The sequence below is a fragment of the Microcaecilia unicolor genome, chromosome 2, assembly GCF_901765095.1.
Source record: "Microcaecilia unicolor chromosome 2, aMicUni1.1, whole genome shotgun sequence".
Classification (NCBI taxonomy): Eukaryota; Metazoa; Chordata; class Amphibia; order Gymnophiona; family Siphonopidae; genus Microcaecilia; species Microcaecilia unicolor.
In genome coordinates, this window is record NC_044032.1 from 398,918,652 (window position 1) to 398,944,692 (window position 26,041).

Consider the following 26,041-nt stretch of genomic DNA (forward strand, 5'->3'; position numbering starts at 1 on the left):
CTAAGGTGCGCCCAAAAATGGCCTGCGCTAGTGTAGGCACGTGTTTTGGACGCACACAGGTCCATTTTTCAGAGTGCCTGCAAAAGGCCTTTTTTTTAAGTCGAAAATGGACGTGCGGCAAAATGAAAATTGGCACGTGTCCATTTTGGGTCTGAGACCTTACTGCCACCCATTGACTTAGTGGTAAGGTTTCACGCATTAAACGGGTGGTAATCGTCAGCACTCATACACTGCTGATTACCGCCCGGTTAGCGCCACATGCCAGAAAATACAAAATATTTTCTGACGCGCGTATCGGATGTGCGTAAAAATTAGAATTACCGCCCGGGGCAGACGATAGCCAGGCAGTAGTTCTAATTTGATGTGCTTTGTATGTGCCTAGGTACCTACACACCTTAGTAAAAGGGTCCCCGCGTTATTTATTGTATTTATCATCATGGTAGTTGATCTTGTGCTTTATATTTTCTCTTGCCATGCTTTAAACACAGAAGTTGATTTTTACAAAGCTGAGTTAATATGAGTTAATATGTGAAAGGAAACATTTCATTCACTCCCCTCATGCTTGGATGAAAAATAAGTGCTGGGCACACAAGTTGGAAGCTCCTTAAGAGTTTAATATTTACATATCAATATCAAGAACTTTAGGTTTAAGTATTCTACTAGTGTTACTCCTGCTTTTATATTTCTCTGTATTTTGTTTCCTAATTGGTTTAAAGAGTGTGGTTGAAAAAGGAGGGAAGGGGGAAGACATTGTTTCTGCTTGAGTGGTTCACTCAATCCCTCTCCCATTCACCCCATTTTCTGCTTTCCTTGTATAGATTGTCTGATTCTTGCATATTAATGAATTAGACAAGTGACCTATCAACTCACCTTATTAAGGGTGTCTTTTACGTAGGCGCGCTGGCATTTTTAGCACGTGTTAAAAATAGGCACACGCTAAATGCTAAAGATGCCCATAGGAATACATGGGCGTCTTCAGTGTTTAGCGCGTGCCTATTTTTAACACGCGCTAAAACGCCAGCACACTTTTGTAAAAGACCTCCTAAATGGCTTTAAATGTATCTCTAGATAATGAACATTGAGTCTAATAGCATATAATGCACCTGGCTTAGTTCCTGCCAAATACAGCTTCACTTTAACTTCTTAATGCCTGCCATCTGTTTAATACTGAGTAGAAGTGTAAATGTAACTGCATAATTTTTCTGGGGTCATTTTTCAAAGTGGAAGTATAGGTGTACCATAGAAATATGCACATACTTTAATCCAACTACCTCCTAAATGTTTATTATAATTAAATATTTCTGAAAGGATCATCATCTTTATGTGAAGTGTTATAAAAACAACAGCAAAATCATGCAGTAGTGCTTGTTCTTATGTATCAACTTTAATGTTGAATAAATATATAAATAATATCACATATTTAACATTCAAAGTCATATGCATCCTCCATCATCTATTTATAAAGTACAATCATTAAGCACACGTCTACAGTTTTCAGAGAAATAGAAAGGTTTTCATTTCATTCACCAATAAATCACTTGAATTAAATATATATATAAATAACAATATTTAAGTACACATTAAAAATATTGAAATAATTACTAAAGAGGTATATTTTAAATCATTCGCTCTCAACCCAGTCCTCAGGGCACACCAAGAAAGCAGTGAATGCAGATCGATCTCATGCATATGGATATGCTGAAAACCTCATCGGCTCAGGGTGTTCTGTGGACTGGGTTGAAAAGCACTATTTTAAATTATTACATATCATGTAACAATGATCCCCTAATTTTTTCTGCAAGTTATCTTTCTCTTTTAAGACATCAGTCCTCTATTTACTAATGTTTAGTGTGTGATAATGGCATTATTATGCATTATCTGCCTCACAGTCCATTTTATTCTATGTCTTTACTTGTTCATTTTTCTATTGTTATGCTGTTAACAAAATTGTAAATTTGATGTTAAACTGTACCTACTGTACACTGCCTTGGGTGATTCTCTAATAAATCCCAATAAATAAATAAAACTATACAGTGGGCTTTGTGGCAGATGACATGCTCTTTGAGCAGGGACTGTCTTTCTTCTATGTTTGTGCAGCGCTGCGTACGCCTTGTAGCGCTATAGAAATGCTAAATAGTAGTAGTAGTAGTAATGTGATAATGCCAATATTTTAAACTAAATGTTAGTTAATAAGAGCCTCAGGCAAAAGAGGAAGTAACTTCAGTTAAAGTCCTGCTTCCATCATTACTCCTCCCCAAGGTATCTCTTTGGTTGTAAACTCTTCAGGGTACAGATTTATTCAGTCTACCTGTGTGGGTAGTTTATCTCCTCATGTTAATAATTTCAAGTACTTCATCCCTACTGCTTGTGTCTTGTTTTAATTTGGACACTACGGTTTTGGCTTGTACACCTTCATGACATTGAATGTACAGAATGATGGGCGTGACGTCTATCACTGAGGCCAATACCAATACTTCTCCTCGACCCTTCCAGCAAGGAAATCTCAAATGTCAAGAGGTGATCGTTCAGCTTCCTGCATTACAGAACATTCAAGTATCCAGGATAAGGCATGATTTTCAGTAAAATTACAGCACTTGTTAAAAAAATGTTATCATATTTTTACTTGTATTTTGGCCTCAGGGATGTGCCTCCGTGTAAACTAATGAAACAACCATTTTTTTTTTCAACCGGAATCAATTTGCATTGTTAAATAAATGTACAGATATGCAACTTATACTCATTAAAACATAGCTGAAGAAAAGATTGTTTGCTTGTGAATTAAGGTCTTTTCTTCCTTCATCTTCTTGGGAAGCTTCAAAGCCATACAGCTCTTCTATCTCAATGTCATCATTACTGACTTTCATTGTTGATATCTGGGGAACTGTAACAGAAGAAGATATTCAAGAATAGCATGCGAAGCAACATGACAGTACAATTAAAATGACACAAAAAAATCAACGACACAATTATATCCATGAAATCATAACAACTTAATTGGACAGCATAATTGGATGCAAGATTAAAACAACAGACATGATAATACCTGGATGATCACGCTGCTCTGATTCCATCTTTTCATGAACACCAGACCTTCAAAAAGTAATAGCGAGAGGCCAAATTGTTGCACCAAGTAGGTTTATTATAGTGGACACCAACATCAGCTTCTAGTCTATGAGAGAATTCTATAACTGGGTACCTCCATTTAGATGACCCAATGCTGTGCGATGAGAGTGCATTCTATAACAGCATCTGAACTTCCAGATTCTGTAATAGAATACTAGTGTAAACTGGTATTTACACTATGCAAAGCAAGAAACAGTGCACTATCTGGTGCACTTATGTCCTTTAATCAATGTTCACAGTTACTATAAATCTCCACAATTGCCAAGAAAAGGCAAATCCAACATGTATCTTGACTCCAGAAAACTTGCAGTGTGCAGATCCATAAGAAATAGAACGTGGTAAGCACCAGGGGCGTAGCCAGACTTCGGCGGGAGGGGTGAGGGGGCACATTTTAGCCCCCCCCGGCACCACCGGCACCACCCATGCCATTTTTGACCCCCCCCCTGCCGCCGCCATCGCCACCAACTTTGACCCCCCCCCCCCCCCGACGACGACCCTCTCGACGTCAGACTCACAGAAACAGAACAAAGCCTTGCGCAGGAAGAAGAGGACCTCAGCTGGTGGGGGTTGGGTCCCCCGCCAGCAAAGGTAGCCGACGGTGGTGGCGGGGGAGGGTTGGCGGCAGGAGGGTCAGTGGCAGGGGGGTCCAGGGCCAAATCTACGGGGGCCCAGGCCCCCGTGGCCCCACGTAGCTACCCCACTGGTAAGTACTAGTGGCAGCTGTAGTTTTGGCGCTCTATTACATACAGATGTGCATACTGCAAGTTTTCTGGAGCGAAGAAACATGTTGGATTTGCCTTTTCTTGGCATCTGTAGAGATTTATGCGGACTGTGAACATTGGTGACACGAAGATTTTTGTGGACATCATTAGACTCTTGAGGCAGGCTTTTCACCGAAACATGACCCATGTCGAGTCACCGTATCACTTTAAAGAAATTCATTAAAGGACATAAGTGCACCAGATAATCTTTGTCGCCTCCGCTATTTCTTGCTTTGTGTTGCAGAGTGCGGAGTTTTGTTCTTTTCGTTTGGTAACATTTACACTAGACATAGACCTGGTGTAACTGTGGTTGTATAAATGCAATAATAATCTGTAATTAGGTGTGTAACTTGGACCTGTACCCATGATATGCCCATATGACCCCCCCCCCCCTGCATTTATCTGCTATGTCACTTATGCATTGCTATGTCACTTATGCATTGCCTTACGGAATAGCACTTTTGCAGGTAAATGTCCATTTATACGCATTAGTGCTTATACTCTCTACATTAATGCATGTAACTGTGATTCCCAGTTATAGAATTGTCCTTCACAAAATCATCTTTAGTACATAAGTATTGCCATACTGGGAAAGACCAAAGATCCATCGAGCCTAGCATCTTGTTTCCAACAGTGGCTAATCCAGGTCACAAATACCTGGCAAGATCCCAAAAATGTACAAAACATTTTATACTGCTTATCCCAGAAATAGTGGATTTTCCCCAAGTCCATTTAATATGGTCTATGGACTTTTCCTTTAGGAAACTGTCCAAACCTTTTTTAAACTTCGCTAAGCTAACTGCCTTTACCACATTCTCTAGCAACGAATTCTAGAGTTTAATTACACGTTGAGTGAAGAAAAATTTTCTCCGATTCGTTTTAAATTTACTACATTGTAGCTTCATCGCATGCCCCCTAGTCCTAGTATTTTTGGAAAGCGTGAATAGACGCTTCACATCTACCCGTTCAACTCCACTCATTATTTTATAGACCTCTATCATATCTCCCCTCAGCTGCCTTTTCTCCAAGCTGAAGAGCCCTAGCTGCTTTAGCCTTCCCTCATAGGGAAGTCGTCCCATCTCCTTTAGCTTACTGCAAACTGATAAATTGAGCTATGAGGATGTATGGTATTAGAAAGGCTGCCTCCATGAAGAGCCCTTCAGTGATTCCTCTCTTTCTAGCAGGGCCTTTCAGAAAATCAGAGAGCCCTGGGCCAATGCACATTAGGAGGCTCCAGAGCCCTGAAATTCATGATAATAATAATAATAATAATAATAATAATAATAAAAGATATTCCAAGCAGATAATGCAGATTTTTGGCTCTAGAAGTGTATATACTTGTTTATAATTCAGAAAAAAACCCAGCAATCAAATTAATTTTGTGGTCAGTTAAATATGAAATAAAAATTTTTTTCCAGAAGCCCATTTTCATTGTGAGACCCAGGACCAATAGCACTGCCAGTCTATGACCGTTTACCAGCCAATAAACATTTAATATTTTAACTCATGAATCAAAACCTTCATTGTACATTTCACCAGCTGTATGAACACATATAACATTCAATCCAACATATATTCACACAATTATAAAAATATTATTGTCTAAGGATGCAGGCTATGAAAGTTCTTCACCGTAATTGTCCAACAATAAATAATCCACTTGTAATATGTGTGCATTTCAACATTGCAGGAAAACCACAGGAGTGGAAAAAATACCAAGGTCCCATGGGGAATCACACGCTAAGACAAAGAGTGGGAACAGGATCAGGCTCTTCAAATCAGGCCAAGGACGCTCAGTGTAAATCATATCACTTGGGGCTCCTTTTACCAAGCGGCAGTAAGCCCAACACAGGCTTATAGCTCGCTATACAGGAAGTACCGCCGAGCTACTGCAGCAGCCTGGCGGTACTTCCCACCCATATCCTGCCGTCATTTTCAGCACTACAAAAATGTATTTATTTTTGTAGCACCGGAGTGTACCTGGTGGCAGTGACATAGCTACTATGGGGCCAAGGGACGTCAGACTCAAGTCAGAAACCAAACAAAGGAAAAAGACTTAAAGTTGTTGGTGGTGGTGCTGGCAGCGGCGGGAAGTGTTGGCAATGGTGGTGGGGGTGTCGGCAATGGCGGCGGGGGGGTCGGCAGCGCCGGGGGGAGACTAAAATGTGCCCCCTCACCTCGGGCTCTGGACCCCCCTCCCACCGAAGTATGGCTACGCTCCTGCCTGGTGGTAATCTGCCCGATTACCGCTGGGTTAAAGTGAGAGCCCTTACCACCACCTCAATGGGTGGCGGTAAGGGCTCCCACCCTCCAAATGGCTACACAGCAAGCGCTTTACTTGCCGCACGTCCATTTCCTGCAGGAAGGCGAGACTTCTCTTTTACCAGCTATGGTAAAAGGGGGCTTTGGCACTTGTGTAAAACATGTGTCGATGCCAGCGCCGGTTCCCTTTTGCTGTAGCTTTGTAAAAGGGGCCCTTAGCTGGCAAAAAAAAAAATCAAAATAGTGTTATATTTTGATTTTTTCACCAGCTATGTGAGATAGTGAGTGCGTTTGTTTGTGATTTGTTTCATAGTCTCAACCCCTGATGAAGCATTTGTAAGTGAAACATGGACCATGATGGGTTTGAGCTCTTTTAATTCAGTGATATATACTGTATGATTACTTTCAAGTTTATATGCATGAATGAAAGGACATTTTTTAATAGAAGAATATTATTGCCAAGTGATATGATGTCATTGAGTGAATTCAGAAGCGCCTGCTAACATCTTTTTTGGTGATTTTACAGATGGAGAATCAATAATAACTTTAAGATAAGTGGAAGTTCCTGTAACGATTTTTTGCATATTTGGTGCAGTGTTGAAATGCACACAGAAAATAGGATCTAAACAAGGAAATTGAATATTCCTTTAACCCAAAAACCAAAAACTAAAAGAACAAGCACATCCACTTGCAGTCCCCAATTAGAGTGTGCAACTTCAGGTGTCTAGGAAAATTACAATATAAACAAAGAAAATTAGTTGACCTTCTGCTTGACATATTGCTCTAAGGCTGACTAGTTCACTGTTACATACTAATGTAAGAACTGTCATACCAGTTCAGGCCAAAGGTCCATCAGCCCCAGTATCCTATTTCCAACAGTGGCCAGTCTAGGTTACAAGTTGCACCCCACAGTGATAAGAAATGAATGCCCCAAATCTTCTTTAATAACATTTTATGGACTTGTCCTTTAGGTATGTCTCCAAATCTTTGTTAATCCAAATTGCACCAACTGCTTTTACTATATCATCTAGCAATGAATACCAGAGCTTAGTTATGAATTGAATAAACCTGCTATTTTTGTTTTAATGCACTGCTATGTAGCTTTATGGAGTGTTCCCAAGCCTCTGTGCTTTCTGGAAGAGCAATCGGTTCACATATACCAGTACCACTGCACTCAGGGTTTTATCCTATTTCTCCTCAGCTCTTTCCTCATGAGATGACTACGGAAATGGATCTTACCTTTCTGATATCTTTTGGATAATTTTCCGCACCCAAGGGGCAGAGGGATCCAAACACACCCGCTGTCCGTCTTTAAGAGTCGCACTGTGAACAGGAACATCAGGACAATGATAAACCTTACATGTACTAAACTGGATTGTGATGGTTTGCTCAAATCTTATCCATCTATAGATTTAGGTGCCCTTTTACTAAGCATCGGTAAGCCCAATGCGGGCTTACTGCTCGCTATTCCGGAACTATCGCAGGAGCCTGGTGGTACTTCCCACCCCCTGCGCATGCTGTTTCTGATGCTACAAAAATATATTCTATTTTTGTAGCGCTGGTGTTTACCTGGCAGTAATCTCTGCCCGGTTACTGCTGGGTTAGTGCGGGAGCCCTTACCGTCACCTCAACGGGTGGCGGTAAATGCTCCCCCCCCCCCGAAATGGCCACGCAGCAAGTGGTTCACTTACTGCATGGCCATTTCTTTTCGACCAAAAAAGACAGCCTTTTACCCGCTGCAGTAAAAGGGGGCCTCAGCGCACTTCAAAAACGCACGCTGATGCTAGCGCAGGCCCCCTTTTTACCGCAGCTTAATAAAAGGACCCCTTAATGCACACCTACATTCTCTAAGTCAGCATATGTATATCAGATTTCTATGACATTGTTCGTACACCTGTGTTTAGAAAGGAACTTTCATGTTGCTTGAACTCTGAATGTGAACGCCCATCATAAATATGATCATTCAAAGAAATGTACCCTCTGGCATTTGCAGGTTAAGCTGCTATTAAAACTGCATAATGCGTTTTTCCTGTGTTAGACATTGGATAGGGATTTCAGCACACCTGTTCAATTAGAGAAACCCCAGCTGTTTGTTATAGCTCTCCATGCTCTGACTGACTTCTAAGAGTAGCTGGTGTTTTGTTTTTTTTTTTGCTATCTCATTCACTCTCTTCTGTCTCCACACTGCAGCTTAAAGCAAAAGCTGGTTAGTTAGATCACTCTTCATAGGTGTGTGGCACAGAAAATAGCACACTGAACTTTTGAAATACAGCAGTCCTTTTATAAAGCGGCAGTAGGGTTACCGCATGTGTAGCGCATGCCAATTCAGTTAGCACACCCACATGGCGGTAATTTCAAAGTTGGCGCATGTTGTTTTCTGTGGTAGAAAATAGTTTCCTTTTTTCTACCACGGTGGTGTTCCCGGCGGTAATCGGCAGTGTGGCCACATTGGTGTGTGCTGCATGAGTACTGTGTGTGTCTGAGCCTTTACCACTAGGCCAATGGGTGACGGTAAGGGCTCAAGCAGTAAGTAGCTGTGCGTTACTTTTAATTTTAGCACACGGCCCAATTACTGCCCACATTTTTAAAAAACCTTTTTTCCCAGCTGTGGTAAAAAATGGCCCAGCATGCACCAAAAACACACTCCCACACTACCACAGGCCACTTTTTACCACGGCTTAGTTAAAGGACCCCCATAGTGACTTTCAGCAGCTGTTAGGTAACAACTAATCTCCATAGTCTTTTCCACTTAGTTTTAAAAGCTTTGTACCACAGCATTAACAGATAGAACCTAACAGCCACTCCAGGATCAAATTTAGCATTACCACCCACCCCTAGGACAACTCTTCATTTATAGTCAGTTATTTTAATTAGGGTAACAAGCAAGGAGTGCGCTTACAGAGTTTTAAATACATTTCATTACCATCTAAGAAGGAAACACTAAATAAATCACACAATATACTATATAAACTAAAAGACACTTTTATATTAGGCTAATATCCTTAATACTGTAGCAAGTTTTAAATTATTAAAAAACTCAAAAACACTAAGATGGAGTCAGCGGTCCAGCAGCGAGAGAGGTGCTATCCAGTCTTTTGCATTGAGTGTCACATGTATGATTATCTCCCAGTTGGTGAGATGTCATATGTGTGTGCCCGATGCAAAGAGCTCCTAGCTCTTAGAGAACGTGTCCGTTCTCTTGAGGCTAGAGTAGCAGACTTGGTGGAGCTGAGGGAGACAGAGAGGTACATAGAGGAGACCTACAGGGATGTTGTAGAGAAGTCCCACCTCCATTCTGGTAGCCCTTGTGCTACCCTGGAGGAGGGAGGTCTCCTAGAAGGAGAGCATCACACTGGTGAAGTAGGAAGTACTCCTGTAGCCAGGACCTGCCCACCAGGGGATGTACTATCCTCTCGCACCGAGGATATGTCTCCAAGTGCTGCCCGGGAGGGAAAGGTTAGGGCAGCTGTTGTAGTTGGTGATTCGATCATTAGGCATATAGATAGCTGGGTGGCTGGTGGACGTGAGGATCGCCTAGTGACTTGCCTGCCTGGTGCGAAGGTGGTGGACCTCACGCGTCACCTAGATAGGATTCTAGATAGTGCTGGGGAGGAGTCCGCTGTCTTGGTATATGTGGGTACCAATGACATAGGAAAATGTGGGAGAGAGGTTCTGGAAGCCAAATTTAGGCTCTTAGGTAGAAAGCTCAAATCCAGATCCTCTAGGGTAGCATTTTCTGAAATGCTACCTGTTCCATGCGCAGGGCCCAAGAGACAGGCAGAGCTCCAGAGTCTCAATGCGTGGATGAGATGATGGTGCAGGGAGGAGGGTTTTAGATTTGTTAGGAACTGGGCAACATTCTGGGGAAGGGGGAGCCTATACAGAAAGGATGGGCTCCACCTTAACCAGGGTGGGACCAGGCTGCTGGCGTCGGCATTTAAAAAGGAGCTAGAGCAGCTTTTAAACTAGAAATGGGGGGAAGGCTGACAGTCGCTCAAAAGCGCATGGTTCGGGATAAGGTATCTTGCAAAGATACCTCACAAACAGGGAAGATAGGGTTTCTGGATAGTGAGGTTGCACAACAGACCGTGGTAGGCCAGGTGCCTTTAAACACAACTAAAAATCAGACAAAAGATGGCAAATCAGTAGTGTCCAGTACTAAGCATCATGCAAATAGGAACAACAAACATACTCTGAAATGTCTATATGTAAATGCTAGGAGTCTAAGAAATAAAATGGGAGAGTTGGAATATATTGCACTAAATGAAAAATTGGATATAATAGGCATTACTGAGACCTGGTGGAAGGAGGATAACCAGTGGGACACTGTCATACCGGGGTACAAAGTATATCGTAGTGTTAGGGTGTACCGGATTGGTGGAGGGGTAGCATTGTATATTAACGAGAGCCTTGACTCAGATAGATTACAAATTCACCAGAACACAAATCACACCCTTGAATCATTGTGGGTTGAAATTCCATGCATAAAAGGGAAAAGGATGGTGATAGGAGTGTACTACCGTCTGCCTAGCCAGGATGAGCAGGTAGACACAGAAATGATAAAAGAAATCAGAGACGCAAACAAAATGGGCAATGTGATAATAATGGGTGACTTCAATTACCCAAATATAGACTGGGTAAATGTAACATCGGGACACGCTAGAGAGGTACAATTCCTTGATGAAATCAAGGACAGCTTTATGGAGCAGCTGGTGCAGGAGCCAACGAGAGAAGAAAAAATTTTAGACTTGATCCTTAGTGGAGCGCATGATCTGGTGAGGGACGTTATGGTACTGAGGCCGCTTGATAACAGTGATCATAATATGATCAGTTTTGATATCAACCTTGAAGTAACTATACACAGGAAGTCAAATACGTTAGCGTTTAACTTTAAAAAAGGAGACTATGATAAAATGAGAAGAACGGTGGAAAAAAAACTTAGGGGGACAACTGAGAGGGTAAAAACTGTACAACAGGCATGGACACTGTTCAAAAATACCATCCTGGAGGCCCAGGCCAAACATATTCCGCAAATTAGAAAAGAAAGATGGAACGCCAAAAGACAGCCGGCCTGGTTGAAAAGTGAGGTGAAGGAAGCTATTAGGGCTAAAAGAAACGCCTTCAGAAAATGGAAGAAGGAACCATCTGAAAATAACAAGAAGCAGCATAAGGAATGTCAAAACAAATGCAAGGTGCAGATAAAGAAGACCAAGAGGGATTACGAAAAAAAGATAGCATTAGAGGCAAAAAAGCATAGTAAAAACTTTTTTTCGGTATATTAAAAGCAGGAAGCCGGCAAAAGAATCGGTTAGGCCGCTGGATGACCGAAGGGTAAAAGGGGTGATCAAGGAAGATAAAGATGTAGCGGAGAGAGTGAATGAATTCTTTGCTTCGGTCTTCACCAAGGAAGATTTGGGTGGGATACCGGTGTCGAAAATGATATTTCAAGCGGACGAGTTGGAGAAACTTACTGACTTCACGATAAACCTGGAGGACGTAATGGGACAGTTCGGCAAACTGAAGAGTAGCAAATCTCCTGGACCGGATGGTATTCATCCTAGAGTACTGATAGAACTGAAAAATGAGCTTGCGGAGCTACTGCTAGTGATATGCAATTTATCCTTAAAATCGAGTGTGGTACCGGAAGATTGGAGGTTGGCCAATGTAATGCCCATTTTTAAAAAAGGTTCCTGGGGAGATCCAGGAAATTATAGACCGGTGAGTCTGACGTCGCTGCCGGGGAAAATGGTAGAGGCTATTATTAAAAACAAAATTACAGAGCACATCCGACGACATGGATTAATGAGACCGAGTCAGCACGGCTTTTGTGTGGGGAAATCTTGCCTGACCACTTTACTTCAATTCTTTGAAGGAGTAAACAAACATGTGGACAAAGGGGAGCCGGTTGATATTGTGTATCTGGATTTTCAAAAGGCGTTTGACAAGGTACCTCATGAAACGCTACAGAGGAAATTGGAGGGTCATGGGATAGGAGGAAAAGTCCTATTGTGGATTAAAACTGGTTGAAGGATAGGAAACAGAGAGTGGGGTTAAATGGGCAGTATTCACAATGGAGAAGGGTAGTTAGTGGGGTTCCTCAGGGGTCTGTGCTAGGACCGGTGCTTTTTAATATATTTATAAATGATTTAGAGATGGGAGTAACTAGCGAGGTAATTAAATTTGCTGATGACACAAAGTTATTCAAAGTTGTTAACTCGCGACAGGATTGTGAAAAATTACAGAAGGACCTTACGAGACTGGGAGACTGGGCGGCTAAATGGCAGATGACGTTTAATGTGAGCAAGTGCAAGGTGATGCATGTGGGAAAAAAGAACCCAAATTATAGCTACATCATGCAAGGTTCCACATTAGGAGTTAAGGACCAAGAAAGGGATCTGGGTGTCGTCGTCGTTGATAATACACTGAAACCTTCTGCTCAGTGTGCTGCTGCGGCTCGGAAAGCGAATAGAATGTTGGTTATTATTAGGAAAGGTATGGAAAACAGGTGTGAGGATGTTATAATGCCGTTATATCGCTCCATGGTACGACCGCACCTTGAATATTGTGTTCAATTCTGGTCGCCGCATCTCAAGAAAGATATAGTGGAATTGGAAAAGGTGCAGCGAAGGGCAACTAAAATGATAATGGGGATGGGATGACTTCCCTATGAAGAAAGACCAAGGAGGCTAGGGCTTTTCAGCTTGGAGAAGAGACGGCTGAGGGGAAACATGATAGAGGTATATAAAATAATGAGTGGAGTGGAACAGGTGGATGTGAAGCGTCTGTTCACGCTTTCCAAAAATACTAGGACTAGGGGGCATGCGATGAAACTACAGTGTAGTAAATTTAAAACAAATCGGAGAAAATGTTTCTTCACCCAACGTGTAATTAAACTCTGGGATTCGTTGCCGAAGAACGTGGTGAAGGTGGTTAGCTTGGCAGAGTCTAAAAGGGGTTAGACGGTTTCCTAAAGGACAAGTCCATAAACCGCTACTAAATGGACTTGGGAAAAATCCACAATTCTGGGAATAACATGTATAGAATGTTTGTACGTTTGGGAAGTTTGCCAGGAGCCCTTGGCCTTGATTGGCCGCTGTCGTGGACAGGACGCTGGGCTCGATGGACCCTTGGTCTTTTCCCAGTGTACTTATGTACTTTGGCATTAGCATTTAGGGAGTAATTCTACAAAATACACACTAACAGTTATGCATCGATTATATGCATAAATTATACATATAACACTGGCAAAAAAAAAACAAAAACAAGCAGACTGAATGAAAAAAGTCAAACCACGTATTTATCAACAAAGATTCAAACTTTGTTGATCAAATAAATACAAGATTTGCCTTTTTTTAATATGGTCTACTCCGGGGGGGGGGGGGGGGGGGGGTTGCCATCATTTTGGAGATTGCAGATCATTTGCCTTGTTACTTTCTGGGAGTAAATTATACATATATACACATATGCCAAAAATCTGCCTAAGCTTTGTTCTGTCAATACACACATATTTTGCATATCTTTCATTATTTTGTTCACCATCTTGAATGGCAATTTGTTTGCAAAGAAGAGGGTAAATAAATAACACATCTTTTACAAACAGGCATACACATAGGTGAAGACTGGGCAGAGCACGGGTAGGACTCACATTTAAAGGCATAATTTATAGAATAGAGTAAGTTATGCACATACCACAGGATCAGGCACACTCACTTTTGCCATCTCTATGACTGGTATAAGGGACTACGCCTAAATTTTTACTATTATCCTATAAAGGCAAGTAGATGCCTATGTCCCTTTGTACAACAGGTTCTTACCAAGTGCCCTCTGCTGCCTATTTATTTCTTATTTATTTTGATTTTAGATGTATTTACCTTTTTCAGTAGTAGCTCAAGGTGAGTTACATTTAGGTATACTGGGTATTTCTTTGTCCCAAGGGAGCTCACAATCTAATTTTGTACCTGAGGCAATGGAGGGTTAAGTGATTTGCCCAAGATCACAAGGAGCAGCAGTGGGGTTGGAACTGGCCACTTCTGTTTGTCAAGACTGGTGCTCTAACCACTAGACTAGGCCACTCCATCCGGGACTCATGTGCGTCTACAGCAATTTCCTGACTGATTCAAATAAATGTTGAAGGTAAATTAGGTTGAAGCATCTAGAAAAAAAAGTCCCTACATTGTGGTGAGAAAAGATTTGTAATTAAACTGCTTAGGGTGTTGAGTGCTATTAGGTTGAAGATGGGGATGAGGAAAGGGCTTTTCAGGAGGGGAGGGGGAGAGAGATCCTTGAATAGAGGATGGGTAATTAGTTAAGAAATTAACAGCATAGAGAGAATATGTTTATGATTCCCTATGCTAAGCTTTTCATGCAGCAATTTGCATTATGTTGAGGTGGATACAGTAGTATTACAATATGGACTCTGGGGATGGTGGGAGGAGGTTTGGAATGGAAAAGGATGGAAAAAGCTGAGAAAAAATTGTAATATATGTTTGTAACTGGATCCAGCACTTGGATGCTAATATTCAGTTGTTCTTTCTTTAAGATAGATGGATTTCTCTATATGTTCCTGCTTTATAAAGAGATTTAAAGTCAACTGCTTTTACTGTAATCTGCTCTGAACAGTTCATTGGAACTGAAAGAAACAGATTGTAAGTCTGGATATGACATTATTTTTTTTAATTAGATGGATATTTTAACTGCAAGAGGACATGAGGAGCATTTCAATCAAGTCCATTTGTGGGGTCACTGCTGCTTAAGTGTTACTTCATGTCTTTATCCCATCTCAAAAAGCTGCCTGCCTTCTTCTCAAACTTTCATCATAATATATTGCATGATAAAATATTGCATTACAAAAAAAAAACCTTAGCTCTTATTGTCTTGCTTGGCTGCCTGAATTGTTTTCAGTGGTCTTACCTTTAAAAGAAACCCTCACAGGGTTGAAGGCTTGGCAATAGTCACCATTGCTCACAAATGTCAAACTTGTGCCTAATGCAAGCCTTTTTTGTATTTTCCAAATCACATCAGTCATTTCCCACACAGAGCAGAGGTACAACATACACCCCCAATCCTGGTTTCTTTAAAAGTCTGACACCATAATAAAAATCCAAAAACACTCACATGACTTCCACATTCGCACATTGCGCCCCACTCGGATAGAGCTCCACAATTTGAATATTGTGAGGATGAATGAAGTTGGACTCTGTTTTTATACACTGGCAGCGGAGTTCCATGCCCATCCTGGACTTGACCATTCTGGGTGTATACATCCTGGGCACACTCATTGCTATTGAAAGACGACAGAGAAACTGATAAAGACGAGCACCTGGAGCTCCACACCAGACTGATTAGGCAGCGTTCATTAATATAACACTAATGATTGATGTAGAAAGTGTTACACATTCAGTTGATTAGAGTTTTTTTTTTTTTAAATGGAATCACAGAATCCGTGTAGCACTGAAAACATATGCTCATATACTTGTGCAGTGCTTAAAGAAGAGTGCCCTATTAAAGAATTTGCTCTTTAACTGCTATCAAACATATAAATGGCAAGTGACCGACTCACCTGCAAATGCGCAGTAGAGACTTCCCTCTCTGTCCCGCCCTCGCGTCAAGACGTGATGACGTCAGAGGGCGGAACAGAGAGGGAAACGGAGTCAGACTGTCGGACGCTGCCGCTGCTGCTGGAGCCTGGAAACGAACATCGCACGCACCAACCTCCACCCTCCCCCCCATCCCCGCCGCCACTCCTGCCCCCCTCCGAATCGGGCCCACTGCACTGACCTGACAGCGCCTCTCACCTCCGTGTGGAAGCGCTGCAGGCATTTTGTGAAATATGCATGTGACAGAACAGCAGTCTCTACCAACCTCTATGCCTTGCTTACCTTCAGACAAAGCAACAGACATCAGGCAAATAGCCAGAATGAGGGTGTGAAATTTGCTCTGCATGTCTATGCTTGAGTTGTTCTCCTGCTTCTCGCAGTTCAGCTTGTAGCTGCTGTGAGATCTAGCCTCTTGGGATGTCTGTTTGTTGAATAGTTGTTGAGCTGATATTTATACCAAAGCCAGGGTTTCTCTTTCATCTTCATGTTTACGTGACCTTAGAGGAATTTCCAAATGCTCGAGAGCACCTTTACAGCCAGAGAGGCTGAGTCACAAGGCCGTCACATACCCTTCACCTATCCACATTAATAATGCTGCATTCACATCTTCTGAGTGTTGCTACTAATCTGTTGAATTTACCAGGATATTTACAGCACCTATTATGTTTGATAAAGAGGCAGGGTGGACAAGGTAACACGGCAATATTCTATCTGAGTAACTATTCAAAGATTATTATAGCACAATATTCTGGGTTGTATTTCATCTGGTCATTGTAACATACCTGAGGCATACAAGGGAAAAACACTGAGAGGGTAACATGTCCAAAATTTCAATATTTAGGTAAAACATAATCTACTTTAACCTAATGGATAGGAAAGTTTATTTTTACTGAGCTAAAACCAAAAAGAGAGGAGGCCAGACAGTCCAGCATACATTTTTAGTGCTGTGGGATTCTAATTAGTCAACGTCAGGCCTGGTGGATTTATCCTGACCAATGTTAGACTTCCATTCTACTTTATTCCTGGCATTTATATCCCACTTCTATAATTAGAGAATCTAAGTGGCTAACAAAAGATAAGATACTGTATACAAAAGTAGAAGAATGCAAAAAATGAGATATACAAATTAAAAGAATACAGAAGCAAAGGTTCAGCATCAGAAGTAACATATTCTAATATTTGTCAAACAAATAGGTTTTCAATGCTTTCAGAAACAAAAAATATCCAGAAAATGTACAAATTTGTGCTGGGATTGAATTCCAAATCCTACTAGAGTTGGTATACAAATGAACCATCTAAAACCCTTTTAAATTGAATTTTCTTAATTGTCAGAAAACGCAATAATTGAGTACAACAGAAATGAGAATGCTCACGATAGACTGGGTATGTTAATAGATGAATATGAAAAACTGAACAATAACCATGTAAGAATTTAAATACTGTACAAGCAGTCTTAAATACAGCGCGTGTATGGAATGGCCACCAATGCAAGTTTCTCAATAAAGGAGTTACAGGATCAAATCTTGAACAATTAAATATCAATTTTGCTGCAACATTCTGGAGAAACTGCAGCTTATCAACTAAATTAGTGCCACAGTCTGACTGTGTCTGTGTAGCCAGGACCGCGCTGCCAGCGGGTGGCGGGAAGAGCCATCCGTCACTGTTCCCGAAATGTCGCGAGACCTGCATGGACCAGCTGCCAGTGCACCCCTGCAGTGATGTCAGACACCACTAGACATTGTGGAGCAGAACATTTAACCCCGTTGGGCTCAGGCTTGGACGCTCTTGCATCATTAGCCACCCCTGTAGCTATCTGCTCCCTATGGGTCCTGAGATGCCCTCGCCTTCCTACACTGCATCGCTTGGATTACTGAGAAACTTCTGCTTCTTTGTGTGAGTGGGTTCCTGTTACACTGTTCCTCTGTGTCTGTGTGGGTTCCAGTAGTAGCTTCCAGCTTCTGTGTATGAGTGGGTTCCAGTATAGTTTCTGCTTCTTTGTGTGAGTGGCTTCCAGAGACTCTGCTAGCTGTGTGCATACTCGGCTTTGGACCGCTATCTCTCTTCTGCCTAGTCTATCCCAGTATATTTACTGTACATGAGCCCCGTATCTATTAGCCAGAGATTGGTCTTTCGTAGTTCCACTACGAACTACAGACTCACACCCCAAAGTGCAACAGAAGTACAACAATTAGAATATAAACCAACATATGGCGCATTGCAGTAATCGAACTGAGATAAAATAATAGCTTGTACTATCACGCAAAAGTGATCAGGTAATAATACGGATCAAATTGCTCTGTCATTTGCTCATTACTATATATCTTCCACTGAAAAAAATAAAAAAATTATAAATGATTATTCCAGATATACTGTAGCTGACATAATATCAGAGTTTGACCTTGGAAACATGGTGCCACGAGCCAATCAGATTTTGACTGTATTCTAACATAACCTTATTTCGCCATTCTCCTTACAGGTCTTATTATAGATATCTATGTGGGCTACTGTTCAGATGTGTTATTTTACCACTAACTCATGCTATTTTAACAAAGGTCTGATTTTATGCAGTGAGACCTAGTTACAACTCTACACCACTACAATAAAGTTTATGTCTGTAGGCATCACCTCTATGTAGATACAGTAGGTTTTTTGTGGGTTTGAAGGGTTCACATTTTCCATCACAAGTATAACAGTTAGAGTGGGATATGGGCCTGGGTTCCCTTCTCTACAGTCCACTGCACCAACCACTAGGCTACTCCAGGGACCTGCTTGTTGCTGTAATAGGACTGGAAATAACATCTGAAACTGTTATAGAGGCTGGTATGAACTGTTTCTTTCATAGATTTGGGGGTGGGGGGGGGGGGGGTGGTGGGAGAGGGTCAGTGACCACAGTGGGAGTAAGGGGGGTTATGCCTTAATCCCTCCAGTAGTCATTTAGGGCACCTTTTTGTCACCTAGTTGTGATTGAAACAGGGCTAGCCAAAAATGTGCTAATTTTGGCCCTAGACATTTTCATTATTTAGATTTTGCTCACACCTTTTTCAGTAGTAACTCAAGGTGAGTTACATTCAGGTATACTGGATATTTTTCTGTCCCAGGAGGGATCTCACTCTAAATTTGTACCTGAGGCAATGGAGGGTTAAGTGACTTGCCCAAGATCACAAGGAACAGTAGTGGGATTTGAACTGGCCACCTCTGGATTGCAGGAGCAGTACTCTAACCACTAGACCATGTCTATCTTTTGCTGTTGTCCATGTACTGCCCATATCCCTCTGAAAACATGCCCCCAACACATCCCCTTGAAATTTGGATGAACTGTAGAGCAAAACATCTAAAATTGGGATGTTGAAAATTGCAACGTGGGACGTTAATGAGAGAAAAATGTCCTTTTGCCCCTTATGATGTTTTTTTGGACATTTTCTCTTTTGAAAATGAGCCCCATCACTTTTTAAGTTCCTAAATTAAGAAGAGTTTTCAGCTGAAAAATTATGCTCCTAAATTTGGCTGAAAATAGGGCACAAATTTAGGAGCTCAACATTTTCTGAATATTGAGCTTGAAATGTGTTTATACCGTGTTGCCTGCACAGCAGATAACAGTGTAATTCAACCACTCCTTTGAACAGGTGTTAACTGCTCTGCGTTATATGTCATAACTAGCCGTTAAGCCCGTTAAAACAGGCGAGATTTCCAGCTACCCTCCTTGCCGCTGCTCCCTTCCCCCTCCATGCCGGGCCCCCTGCACTGGCCTGACAGCGCCTCTCACCTCCATGTGAAAGTGCTGCAGGCAGCAGCAGATCGCTCTGCTGCTGCCTGCAGTGCTTCCACACGGAGGTGAGAGGCGCTGTCAGGTCAGTGCAGTGGGCCCGATTCGAAGGGGGGCGGGAGCGGCGGCGGGGATGGGGGAGGGTGGAGGTTGGTGCGTGAGATGTTCGTTTCCAGGCTCCAGCAGCAGCGTCAGCGTCCGACAGTCTGACTCCATTTCCCTCTCTGTTCCGCCCTCTGATGTCATCACATCTTGACGCGAGGGCGGGACAGAGAGGGAAGTCTTTACTGCGCATTTGCAGGTGAGTCGGTCACTTGCCATTTATATGTTTGATAGCAGTTAAAGAGCAAATTCTTTAACAGGGCACCTCATAGGAGCCTATCCTATAACGGAGCTTACAATCTAATCAGGACAAACAAGACAAATAAGGGATAAGGGAATTAATAAGGTGGGAAAGATAAAACATACAAGGGTGTTAGGGGTTAGGAGTTAAAAGCAGCCTCAAAAAAAAATAATACCATAATACACAGCATAGAATAACATTCAAATAACATGGATATGATACTCCTGATGTCAGCATATCTGGATAAGTCCCCCTGAATATCAACCCATAAATTCATAACAATAAAATAAATTCAAACATTCCTATCAAAGAAGACCATGAAAAACGAAGCCTTAAGGTTTTTGTAATAAAAGTCACTAGGTCCATCTGTACTCCATGGTAAAGAGTTCTACAGAGTAGGATCAGCAACTGAGAAAGGCCATGCACATTCAAACCCTTTATGCAACAAGTTTTTGGCAATAAGCGGACCATATGCATAAGCAGATAAGTTGAAAAAGGCCCTGAAAAGACCCAGAAAAATTACCCCTCAGTCCTTTAAAAGCCATCATGCACTGCTGACTCATAGCAACCACTGTAGAGTAGAGAGACAAGATGAAATATGATCATAGTGATGGCATTCAACGCAAATATATACCTCAGTGTTCTGAGCTAATTGCATTCCTCTGGTAGTAATTGATGAAATGGATTTCATTTATATACACTGATATAACCTCAGCAGCAATGGCCCATTCTCAATGTGTAAGTTAAGTCAATCTCAGTGAGAAGATATTGGAAAGCTTTGTCATGGATCCCACAGTGAAGACCTTGCCTCTCACTCTTTAATAATGTACAAAAATTGCAGGTCAGTTTAAGTGGTACTGTTTTTTATTGTGGTAAAATGGAAATCTATGGATGACTTCAGATAGTCTGAAAGAAAAATATGCTTTTCAGGATAGTACAATCTCAGTATAAGATCTCTCCAGAGGCGATGCTGAAGACATTATAGAGCATACAGTTGTATGCTTATGTAGCTCTATATCAGTAGAGAGAATATGAAGCAGGTCTGATTTTGCTCTTTCAGTAAAAATAGACTTGTAATTCCTGATTTTCTTCCTTCCCTTTCTGTATGCAGACTAAAGGAAACTGCTTTGCCATCAGACCAAGTATATGAGGAAAGGCAGAAACTGATGACACAGGGGTTTTTAATGCTTGCACGTGCAGCTGAGAAAACAACTGTAGCTGACGTAGGAAAAGACAGATCCAATGACCTCCCAGCTAGAATATAGTTGGTAGCCCCTTAGGAACTGGAGCACACATTATGCAGTTGCCAATGTCTACACATGTATATTGCCGTGTTGACCCTGTTATATATTTTAGATGCTGACATTTGCAAGATGGGCATTGCCACCGCATGTAGCCGGCATGTACACACCCTTTCCTGCATGTATTTTACAAAAGGCTGTATGTTGGCAGGTCCTTATCTGAATTACTAACAGAAATTGACAAGTCCATACCTGTACAGAAATGAGATAGCAAAATACAACAGTTATAAGAAGGACTATGAATCAAATCTTAGTTTTAAGAAATACTCTAAATAGGATTATACCTTAAACTATGCCACATACCAAGCGGAAAGGCGTGGTGAAACGGCTTCCCTCGCCTCCTACGACCTCGACGCCAACACAGCCGAGAATTGAACGCTTCTTCTCTGGCTTCTCTCGGAACAACCAGGAGAGGGATCCCCTAGAGGAGTTAACCGGAGAAGCGGAAGCTTCACGGGGAGAGGAAGTCTCCTTGTCGCCACCGTTGTTGGTACTCCCTCCGTGCCCGGCGTCACAGATAGCCCTGGAGAAGACGTACTCAGCCACCGGAAGTGTGGAAGAGAAAACGCTGTCTGAGGGAGCAGTGCTGTCGGAGGAGACGCCGGGAAGTGAGACAAGTTCTCAAAGAAAATCTTCGGAGGTAAACCTAGGAATGATTTGGACTCTGTTGAAGAAAATAGAAGGGGCTTTGCAGACGACATCGGGTGAGGTTCAAACTTTAAATGGAAAATTTGATGAGATGAAAAATACAGTGGATATGGCGAAACAAGAATTTGCAGCAAAAACAACTAAACTAGAGAAAGAAATAGAACATTTACAAGACTTTAAAATAACAACAATTAAAGATAATACAGACTTAAGGCGAAAAATAGAACAAATAGAAAATTATAATAGACGCCTGAACCTTCGTGTCCTGAATTTCCCTAAGCTCTTAGGAAGTTCCCCGTTGGATTTATTTAAAAGATACCTTAAAGAAAATTTAAAAATTCCTACAGACGCTATGCCTCCAATAAATAAAATTTATTACATTGAAAATTCCAGAGGGGAAGTGGGAAAGACGGGAACCGAGGGTGAAGGTCACATTGACTTAAATAATGTTTCGCTTTTATTAGAACAATCTTTGGAAAATGCAACACAAAGAGCTACTCTTCTAGTATTGTTTGTGTTTGAGCAGGATTTCAATTCTATAATGAGATTGTACTTCAGAAATGCAAAATCTCTTTTTGGAGGAGAGCGAGTGTGGATCTACCCCGATGTCACCAAACAAACTCAGCAAAAGAGAAAGGCATTCCTTGCTTTGAAAAAAGGGACATTGGAGGTTGGGGGTTCCTTTTTCTTAGCATACCCATGCAAATGTATTGTAAAGCTGGGATTAACAAAATATGTGTTTTACTCACCAGAACAGCTCAAGTCATTCATAGAGATGAGACAACTGAAATGAATAGTAGCACGAGAGATATGCAACCTTGTTTAATTATAATAATATATGATAAGTAATCTTCTCTTTTCATTAGCCCCACTGTATTATAGTTTGTGGTCTAAGGAAGCATGATAGTTTATTTTGTTGATTTTATTTATGCCCTTTGTAAAATATTTTGCTGTATTTCAATGACCTTTGTTGCTGTTTAAAAGGTTGAAATAAAGAAATATATTAATCATAAAGAAATACTCTAATAATATTTAGCAGCATACTGAGCGAGAATCACATCCTGCCCTGCTCACTGCACCAAGGCCGAGAAGAGGAGACAATGGGCAGGGAACAATTTTAGTTTGCCTGTCTCCCTTGAGCCCTGTGTAACCACACCACTTGCACAGCACTCACTATGGTCCTATCATCTGGAGAACTAATGTATAACAATGAGAGAACAATTAAAGGATATATGCATGAGTAAGGATAGAGTAAACTAATGCTTAGAATGATGATCTAAAAACCAAGAGACCTGAAACCTAAATTCAATTCTAGCTCTGATGTGTGCTGATTCTCCACTACGCCAACACACACAGAAGGTGTTCTCTCCACGAAAGAGCAACGAAGCAAAGCAAACAGTGGATACAAAAAAGTCCTCTCTCAAGTGGTGTCTTCTGAAACAAGTTCTTTATTGCAAAACAATTAAAACAACGACCCGACACGAATCGTGTTTCGGCCGTATAGGCCTGCGTCAGGGGTCTATTCGCTTCCAATCAAGAAAGAGAATATGTAGATAAAAATAATAACTGATCAACTTTCTGCAAATGAAATACTCTTGTTCACTTCAGCCTCATATTCTTCTCTCAGTTCCCCAGGCTTGCTTAGGTGAGGCACTGGGTACACTGTATAAGCTCAGGTAGGCGCGAGACTGCGACTCCCGAGTCCCGACCCAGTCGGGCTGTCTGCTGCCCTGCCCTCCTTCTCTCCTGGCGAATCCGTCACAAGCACCAGAAGAGAGAGCGGCGCACGAGTTGCCACTCCTCATGAACCAACCAGCGAGCTTCTCCACTACCCTCAATCCACCAGATTTACAAGATAATCAGACTATTCAGAGTAGGTTATTTCTTGGCCTAAGGGAGAAAATTATCAAGGTGCAGTAAAAAGCAGGCTTTTACCAGAGCTTGATTTATGATGGGAGTCACCAATCTGTGGTATCTCAGTACAACAGGTTGCAGACCCCGTGGAAAAGCCACCGCACAAGCAGCGTTATTCCATCAGCCCAGCAGCATTGGGCCACCAAGCCGTGGCCTGATGCTTTTGGGCCGTCTCTTAAAGGGACTAGCATCCTTAAATTAAACAGGTGGCTACAGTATCCTCCCAGGTCATAAGTCCCACTAGAGCCCCCCATCCCCCCTAAATCAAGCCCCCCATAGTGGTGGATCAACCTGACCTACCTACCAAAAGTGCTCTCTACAGTCAACCCTCCCACATAGAAGTGCCCTTCCCCAAAACACCCCTCCCCCCCAGGACTGTAACCCCCTCCAAACCTTCCCTGCCCTACCTAGAAGCACAAAAACATGACGGCAGATGAAGGCCAAATGGCCCATCCAGTCTGCCCGTACACACCATCCGCTATCTCCTCCTTTCCCTAAGAGATCACATGTGCTTGTCCCACACTTTCTTGAATTCAGATATAGCTTTTACTTCTAACTCTAACACCTCCACCGGGAGGCTGTTCCATGTACCCACCACCCTTTCTGTAATAAAGTATTTCTTTAGATTACATCCTATGCCCTCTCATTCCAATGTTTTATTTCAGTTGAAGTAGACTTGCCTCCTGTGCATTAATTTTACAGAGATATTTAAATGTCTCTATCATATTCCCGTTCTCCCACATATTGAGGTCTATACTATATGACAGAGACCACTGTCCAATTTTGTAGCTGCCCATTGGACCGACTTCATCCTATGTATATCTTTCTGAAGGTGTGGATTCCAGAATTGCAAATGAGGCCTCATCAAAGACTTATACAAGGGCACTATCACCTCTTTTTTTTCCTGCTGGCCATTCCTCTCCCCGTGCATCTGAGCATCTTTTTGGCTTTAACTGTTGTGTTTCTACCTCTTTGGACACCTTAAGATCATCAGATACAATCACCCCAAGTCCCGCCCTTATTTTATACACAGAAGTACTTTACTCCTTATACTGTACCACTCCCTTGGATTTTTGCAGCCCAAGTGCATGACCCTGTATTTTTTTTAGCATTCTGGGTATGTAGTGGCAGGCAGGAATAATCCCCAGTCACTCCTGCCCTCACCAGCACTGGGATCCAAAGTGGTGCTAGCGATTCCTAACAGTAGTCTCTTGGTACTACCATTAGGGATTTATGTTTCCATATAAGGAAGCATTATGGCTTGGGGGGGGGGGGGGCACCAGAAGCGTAGCCAGGTTTTGATGTCAGGGGAAGCAGAGGCTGAAGGATCGATATGCATAGATACCATTTCATTCAAAATCTGTGTGGCTGCTCCACTTGCATTCCTCTGGGGGGCACTCCAACCACCTGTTTAATTTAAGGATGCCAGCCCCTTTAAAAGACAGCCCAGGAGCATTGGGCTATGGCATGGTGTCTCAATGTTCCCTGGTGTAAAATAACCCTAGCAAACTGTGAAACAATATTTATGTAGTAATGAGCTGCTTTATGTGTTTTGCATCTCATCACTATGTACCCCACAGTGCTTTGTTAATGCTGTATTAGGGAAAGGGAAGGGAAATGGGACTTGATATACTGCCTTGCTGAGGTTTTTGCAACTACATTCAAAGTGGTTTACATATATTCAGGTACTTATTTGTACCTGGGGCAATGGAGGGTTAAGTGACTTGCCCAGAGTCACAAGGAGCTGCAGTGGGAATTGAACCCAGTTCCCCAGAATCAGAGTCTGCTGCACTAACCACTAGGCTACTCCTCCGCTACTAGGGCAAGAAACTCTGTGTTAGTGCCCTTTAAGCCACGTTAAGAGGCAAATAACATGGGTTATTGCCCTAATGCAGCTTAATAACTTCTCCCTTACATGTTTACGTAAGACTCACTTGGCCTTGATCCTGGAGCATAATGTGGATATTTCCCATATCAGTGGAAGTGTGCTGTTGTTCTTGGTCCATGGGTCACTTCACCAAAATCTACAAGTGCTGAAGAGAGAGGCAGCAAGGTACAGTTGAATTCCTTTTTTCAGAAGAGGAAGAGACAGATGGCCTGTCCTTTACACTGAGTGAGTAGTTCTGCTACTACTGTTACTTATTCTTTCTATATCACTATTAGACATATGCAGCATTTTACGCAAACACATGAGACAGTCCCTGGGCTAAAGAGCTTGCAGTCTTTTAAAGACAGACAGAGCTGGAGTGGGTTGCAGGAAAGACCTTGGTACCGGTGCTCAGGAAGGTGGCTATTCCCAGGCTCTAAGGTTTAAAGGACTTTTTTGGGAG

At 42.1% G+C, this 26,041-nt stretch overlaps 1 protein-coding gene across 1 annotated transcript; it reads right to left on the minus strand.

The window, feature by feature from the left end:
- Nucleotides 1–2,157: 2,157 nt before the first annotated feature.
- LOC115462104 (platelet basic protein-like) lies at nt 2,158–17,778 on the minus strand. The gene is made up of 5 exons (XM_030192141.1): nt 17,614–17,778; nt 16,025–16,163; nt 15,261–15,426; nt 7,386–7,469; nt 2,158–2,881 (listed from the first exon to the last, which is right to left on the minus strand). The coding sequence occupies exons 1-5, from the start codon at nt 17,776–17,778 to the stop codon at nt 2,851–2,853; spliced, it is 585 nt and encodes a 194-aa protein (XP_030048001.1). The 3' UTR covers nt 2,158–2,850.
- Between the last annotated feature and the right edge of the window lie 8,263 nt (nt 17,779–26,041).

What these genes read in the sequence shown, in the direction of transcription:
- LOC115462104 (XM_030192141.1), bottom strand. Translation starts at nt 17,778, where the DNA reads ATGCACACAGCTAGCAGAGTCTCTGGAAGCCACTCACACAAAGAAGCA. An exon ending in AAAGAAGCAGAAGTTTCTCA is followed by an intron (nt 16,164 to 17,613) that starts GTAATCCAAGCG and finishes TTCAACAAACAG; the next exon opens with ACATCCCAAGAGGCTAGATC. An exon ending in ATCCAAAAGATATCAGAAAG is followed by an intron (nt 2,882 to 7,385) that starts GTAAGATCCATT and finishes CTTCTGTTACAG; the next exon opens with TTCCCCAGATATCAACAATG.